Here is a 7,147-nt window from a genome sequence, read left to right on the forward strand (position 1 = left end):
CTCCTTTTTTGTAAAGCGAAGAAAAGTCAAGTTCAGAATGTTGTGCACACCTTGGAATTGTTCTGTAAAGCTTCAGGTATGAAGGTTAACATTGAAAAATCTAAAGCTATTTGTTCTAGAAATATCTCTAATAGAAGGAAGGAAATGTTGTCTGGTGTTTCTCATATTCCTTTTACTAGTGACCTAGGCAAATACTTGGGGGTGAACCTTAATCATCCTCGAGCTGCTAGGTCTATTTTTTCGGACTCTTTAGAGAAGATCAAGAATAGGCTGGCTAGTTGGAAAGGTCGGCTCCTTAACAGAGCAGGCAGGCTTTGCTTAATTAAATCTGTTGCTTCTTCTCTTCCTATTTATCAGATGCAAGTGACTCTTTTTCCTACTTCGATTTGTCAAAAGATTGATTCTGTGCTTAGACAATTCTTGTGGAAGGGAAAGGTGGGGGAGCGTTGCTTAAATTTGGTCAAATGGAGCAAAGTTGTCACTCCAAGAAAATATGGAGGATTGGGAATTAGAGATACTCAATGTGTAAATTTTGCTTTACTCGGAAAGCTTGTTTGGCAATTATTGCATAACAAAGATAAGCTTTGGGTAAGAATTATGTTGGCAAAATATTTATCTGGGAGGTCTTGCTTTTCATCCAGTTTTTCTAATAATGTTTCAAGCACTTGGCGAGCGATTTATAAGACAATAGAAAAGCTTCGTGATGGTTTTGATTGGTGTACAGGCAGGATGTCTCAATCCTTTTGGTATCATACTTGGCGACCATGTGGAACGCTAGCTCCTTTGGTTCCTTTTGTGCACATCTCTGATTCTCACTTGAAGCTAGAAGATGTCTGGTACCATGGATATTGGCTGTGGGATATTCTTTGCACAATGATTCCGGAATAAGGTAAACTTGATTTGATGCTCTTTGATCCTATCAAGCAGGCAGGAGATAAAACATGTTGGTTTTGGACAAACTCAAATACTCTCACCTACTCGACTAAAAGCGGGTATGAATGGCTATTGAAGAAGAAATTTGGCTGGAACGATAATGAAAATTGGCTTTGGTTTTGGCGCTTGAGAATACCGGAGAAGCTAAAGTGTCTGCTCTGGCTTTGTCTCAACAATGGAGTTCCCACAGCTAGTTACCGGTTTCAAAGAGGTCTTGCTACTTCTGATTTTTATCAGCGATGTTATCTTGCTCTAGAGGATATTAACCACTGCTTTAGGACTTGCCAAAAAGCTCGTCAGATTTGGATTAGTTTAAATTTGGGAATGACCGCTGAGGACTCTAGTTTGGATTTTGTGTCTTAGATTCGTTCTAACCTCAACAAAAATGAGTTTCTCTTTGCAGCAGCCTTTTGGTGGATTTGGAGGGATAGGAACAATGACATCTTCCATCAAGATGATCCATGGAGTAAGGAGAAAATTGTTCACTTAGTTCAACATGCTGTTCGCGATTTCTCTAAGGTTGTTACCAACCAAAAACATATTATTCCTTCCTCTTTGCAATATAACTGGGAACCACCTCCAATGAATGTCTGCAAAGTGAACTGCGATGCAAGCGTTTTTGAAAATGGGCAATTAGCTGGCTTTAGATGTATTATTAGAGACAGCATGGGAATTTGGATGAAAGGTTGTTCTGCCAGTATACCTCTTTCTAGTGTTCTCTCTTGTGAGCTTCATGCTATTTGGAGAGGGCTTGTTATGGCTTGGGATTGCGAGTGTAAAGAGGTTATATGTGAAACTGATAATCTTGATGCGTTTATTCTTGTTTTGCGAGGCACAACCAGCATGATTACGAATGACTCTGATCTGCTTGACAAAATCAAAGAGATGCTTCAGCGCAATTGGACAACCACTTTAGTCCTCATCCAGCGTACAGCAAACAAAGCGGCTGATTTAATGGCTAAAACTGCTGCTTTAAACAAGCAGGTGTACCTAGAGTGGTTACAGCCCCCTAATAATTTAGACATTATTATTAGAGAGGAGTGCTACTCTTTCTCTTAAGTGTTTTTTCTTTGTGTTATGTTTAGTCACAAAAAAAATACTATACGTTGGGCCCATTGGGCCTTGGGCTTTAGTATCGTTTTAGACTTTTAGTTAAGTAATTCAGTTATCGGTTTTTGGTCCGAAAAAGATAGCTGTTAATAGTTTTTCGTACCCCTACCGATGATGAAAAAAAAAAAAAAAATCGTACCAGCAAGGGTTTAGAGTTTAGACCGGGTTTAACGAAGCAAAAAAGTGGGTTTGTTAGTCTTTCCAGTGAAGACTGAAGAATCGTGAAGCTTGGCGTTGATTTTTGCCATGAGCCACCTTCTGGTACTGATCCCTGTACATTTTTTCTTTTTGTGATTTTCAATTGTGAAAAAAAGTTTATCAAATTCGCCTTGTCTGTGTCATTTGGAATGGAATTGTTTTTCAGAAAAGGCTTCGTTACTTCAACAGTAGCTCTGTTTTTCGTACTTTGGCGGTTGCAGCTGCAGGTTCAGCTCTCCTTTGCTCCAATGGCGACACTGATTTCAGTGAGCACTAAACCATCTTTTATTCGGAATGCATCGAGAAAATAGTGTAAAATCTTAGCGTTCTTTATAAATTTGACGAATATTTCAATTGTTTTTTTTTTTCTTTTGTTGTTTTCTTTAGAATGTCAATTAATCAAATAAAATATCAAACATTGATGCTGTTAAGACAAATTCTAATGCAGGAGCATCTGTCAAAGCACGGATCCCTGTGCCATTACAAGATCCGTTGCCCTTTCCTCAACATTTGGATTTTTCGGGCGTATATGGTGGGCAATTATGTTTCCAGTTTGCTATAAAAATGTGTATGTAGAGATGTTTATACAAGTGTGATTATATTTAGAGCTGAAAATCTTGTAGGAACACTTCCACTCTATTCTTTTAGGGATATAGGCAGTCAAACTCCATCATCTGACACAACTAAGGATGCTTCTGCGGCTGCTCATCATGGTGGCTCAAACCCATGTAATTGTTTTGAAAGAAATACTATTGCCGATGCAGCGGCTAAAGTTGGGCCTGCTGTTGTTAATATTGCTGTTACACACGGTATCCACTTTGGAATACTTTTTAGCCTTTCGCATTTGAGTTTTGTTGATGTGGGTTTGAGCTTAATTTGAGTATGTTATACATCAAATGTAGATTATCTTGGGGTTACTGCTGCAAAGAGTATAGGCTCTGGAACAATCATCGACAAGGATGGTACAATATTGACATGTGCTCATGTTGTGGTTTATTTTCAAGGGACCTCGAGTTTATCAAAGGGGAAGGTTTGTGTATATGCTAGGGCTGTAGGGCATACCCTTCAAACATAATTTATTTGCTGGGTGACACTATGACCCTTGAGTAATTGCGCTGCTCATTTAGTTGTAGACTTGTAGACTTTATTCTTTTTGCTTGCTTGGCCTAATCATCGGTTCTCAATATTCTTAACTTTCATGTAATGTATAGTAACTTTGTTTGCGAATCATTTCAGGGCTCTTCAATAGTGTGTCTATTCATATTACAACATTCATATTATTCTTGATGTTATTGTTGTTTTATGTTCTTCTTAGTTTTAGCCCCTTCTAGACATCCTATTAAATTGAAACATTGTAGCTGATCTTGAAATATCAACTACTACAGATAGAAGTTACTTTGCAAGATGGAAGATCATTCGAGGGTAAAGTGATAAATGCTGACCTGCATTCAGATATTGCCATTGTGAAGATCAATTCCGAAACCCCACTTCCTGAAGTAAAACTTGGTTCTTCAAGCAAGCTTCGTCCTGGGGATTGGGTAATATCTCTGGGCTGTCCACTTGCCCTTCAGAATACTGTCACTGCTGGTATTGTAAGGTGTGAAGAAAGGGTCTAGGCAATAACTGATGTATCGTCTAATATACATTTGTTTAAGTCTTTTCCATTCATGTAATGATCTTGGAAGCCAATATTTTATAATGAAGCGTATATTTTTTGGGGGAAGCAAAGGAGCTTGTGGTTGTTTTTCGTATTAATATAAGTCATTTTTTAATGATCTTTTGTGCAGTTGTGTTGATCGTAAAAGTAGTGATTTGGGCTTTGCTGGTGTGAATAGAGAGTATTTACAAACAGATTGTGCAACTAATGTGGTATGTCTTCCTCTCTCTGTTCTCCCATGCATCCAACTTTGGTTGCATCTGCTGGTGCATGGTTGACTGTTCGGTTAGCTTGTATGTTTACATCTTCTTCTATGAGACAGGGAAATTCTGGAGGTCCACTTGTCAACATTGATGGAGAACTTGTTGGTGTGAACCATATGAAAATGTTTGCCGCTGATGGGTTGAGTTTTTCTGTACCAATCGACTCAGTGTCCAAGATTATAGAGCAGTTCAAGAAAAGAGGGTATTTACTTGTTTTGTCCACACTATATCACATATCCATTGAAAAGCATGATGTTCATATTTCTTATAAATGTAAAATGTTGCTAACTTACCATTAGTGATATATGTTACTGAGAAATGATGCCCTATACTTTTTGAGAAGAAAATTCAAGTTTATGCAAATTCTTACAATTTTCTCTTTTTTAAAGTATTATACAAATATTGCATGAGCAATGATTGATTTAAATGTTTTCATGTAAGTTTCATGCTTAGTTGACATTGTTCAATGTTGTTCAGGAGAGTAATACGGCCTTGGCTTGGGCTAAAGATGCTAGATTTGAATGATACCCTTATTGCAGAGCTTAAAGTGAGAAGCGCTACATTCCCTGATGTCGATAAGGGAATTCTTGTACCAATGGTATGCCCTTTCTTGATTATTGCTATCATTTGTGCTAAAGTACAACTCTACTTATGCTACATAGCTGGTCCAAGCCTGGAGAAAAGTGGAGGTTGTGTTAGGCTCTTCGATAGTCAAATTTTAATGACATTTGTACGAGTGCACACACTAATTTGAGGCTATCAGCAAAATTCTCTTGAAAATAATTTCTGTAAATATTCCAAGTATAGATTTGTTGAATGTAAACATGCAATGTCTATGCGCTGTTTTTGGCAACCAAGATGCAAGTGTTAGAAAAACTATCGTTAATTTTCAAGCCCTATTTCAGGGAATTATTTAAACAATAACTATGATAGCTAATGCTGTTATGCTTGTAATTTGTCTTAATGGAGAAGTAAAAGGGTTTTTCCATATTTTGGGTTAATTATTCTCTACATGGTGGTTGTTATTTTCCTGGGATAATATGAATTTGGTTCTCTAACAGAGAAGTTGAATGTATGAGTAGGTGACTCCTGGGTCTCCTGGTCAACGTGCTGGATTCCGTCCTGGTGATGTTGTGATTGAATTTGATGGGAAGCCCGTCCAAAGTATGAAGGAGGTATTAACATGTTTCATATAAGTTGAGATACGATGACTATGTTAGTGAAACATATGAATGAACTATAAAAACTGATCCCTTGGTAATTACTTATTTATAATAATATGTTGGTATTGTGAATTGTGATGGTGATACTCTATCAAATAATGGCAGGTAATAGAAGTAATGGAGGACAGAGTTGGGGTGCCCATGAAGGTGGTGGTTAAGAGAGAAGGCAACAAATTGGTGAAGCTCACTGTAATCCCTGAGGAATCCAATCCCAATATATGAAAACTGGAGAAGCCAATGACTCGGGAATAGTGATTGTGTATTCGACCATATGATTTCCGTTTACGTTACCCTCCTTTTACTATATCATTCTTTATAGTAAAATTCATTACCTTAAAATGTACAAATATTAAATTAAATTATGAATCGAACTACCAAAATATTACATATTATTCGTTCTAATGTTATTTAGAGTTTTAAACCATAAGAAAAAAAAAAAAGAATCTCTGGATAAGAAATGGCTTGCTTTTGTAGAAATTCCAAACCTTTACAACTATAAAATTACTTAGGGCCTCAAATTCTAAAAAATTAAAGTATATTTTTCATTTCTAAATGTTTCTGAAAAATTTTTAAAATATTTTTAACGTTTAATTTGTTTTAATATTGTATCTAACGTTTCAAATATATTTTAATTGTATTTTCTGTTATGGATATGCTTTACAAGCTCATTAAACAATAAAACGAAAATACGCGCTACTCCACATACATTGATTACACGCGCTATATAAGATCCCGCGTTTATCTAACTACCAAATTTAAAATATTTGTTTCCTTCTTCGTTTTCGTTATTTTGAGATTTGGTTGTTCTTCTTCTCGCGCGTCTTCCCTCGTTCTTCTCCATCGTTCTTTTCCTCTCCCTTTCTCACTGGTATGTTCTTCGTTTACGTTACTTTTTTCTCTCTCTTCAACTCGAGCTTTGTTTTCTATTTTGATTTGTTGTTTTCTGAAATCAAAGTTTGAACTCGTTTTGAAGATAATGGATCATTCCACCTCAGATTCTCAGTTGAATCCAGGCGAAGTGGATTATGAATTTGAATCTAACGAAGTTCCTGAGGTTTTATTTACATAATCAATTTTCTTTCAGTAATTTGTATAGCATTGTGTGGTTGAAAAATTGCTGAACATTGAATGTGAATCTAACACGTTAACATGAATCTGTCGATTCAATGTATTAGTTGTGATTAATTACCTGGAATTTATAGCAGACGCTCGGGTGTAGATCAGGTCTTTTTTTGGGTGTATTTTTGCTAGAAGTGTGGGTGTATCTACACTATTGGTTTTGTTATTTTAATTGAGTTGTTGTTGTTTAGGTGTATTATATCAGACATGATTGGGTGTGTTTTTAGTTTTTGACATGGTGTATTCTGCAGCCTGTGTATTTACAGTTTATGGCTTTAAAGGTCATTGTGTAGTTGAGTTGTTGAGTTGTTGCTGTATCATATTAGGCATGATTGGGTGTATTTGAATCATATCTATGGGTGTATTCACAGTTTCTGACACGGTGTATTGTGCAGCCTCTCTCGGTTGTTGATGACGAGCTTGTTCCGAAAGTTAGAATGACCTTTACCACCCTTGAAGATGCTGGAAAATTTTACAGGAACTACGCCAAGGCTGCAGGTTTCTCTACAAGAGTTCGGTGCACAAATAGGAAGGGAAACGAGATTAAGAATCAACTGATTACATGTAGCAGAGAAGGAAAATGGAAATCTAAAATATCTCTGACCTAGAAGACCAATCCGACAGCCGGTTTAAACTGTCCTGCA

General features: G+C 36.7%; 1 protein-coding gene across 3 annotated transcripts; it reads left to right on the forward strand.

The window, feature by feature from the left end:
• Window positions 2,160-5,786, forward strand: LOC107645908 (putative protease Do-like 14). 3 transcript variants are annotated; one of them, XM_021104038.1, is made up of 11 exons: window positions 2,161-2,304; window positions 2,408-2,507; window positions 2,674-2,773; window positions 2,865-3,050; window positions 3,144-3,271; window positions 3,627-3,838; window positions 4,029-4,110; window positions 4,221-4,363; window positions 4,639-4,759; window positions 5,244-5,336; window positions 5,490-5,786. In XM_021104038.1, exons 2-11 carry the CDS (start codon window positions 2,490-2,492, stop codon window positions 5,604-5,606), a joined length of 1,200 nt encoding a protein of 399 aa, XP_020959697.1. In that variant the 5' UTR covers window positions 2,161-2,304; window positions 2,408-2,489; the 3' UTR covers window positions 5,607-5,786. The 3 variants fall into 3 exon arrangements, with proteins under 3 accessions (XP_020959698.1, XP_020959697.1, XP_016205542.1); XM_016350056.2 differs by having other exon boundaries at window positions 2,690-2,773; XM_021104039.1 differs by lacking the exon at window positions 5,490-5,786 and having other exon boundaries at window positions 2,160-2,304; window positions 2,690-2,773; window positions 5,223-5,336.

Source organism: Arachis ipaensis, chromosome B06, assembly GCF_000816755.2.
Source record: "Arachis ipaensis cultivar K30076 chromosome B06, Araip1.1, whole genome shotgun sequence".
In the NCBI taxonomy this organism is placed as follows: domain Eukaryota; kingdom Viridiplantae; phylum Streptophyta; class Magnoliopsida; order Fabales; family Fabaceae; genus Arachis; species Arachis ipaensis.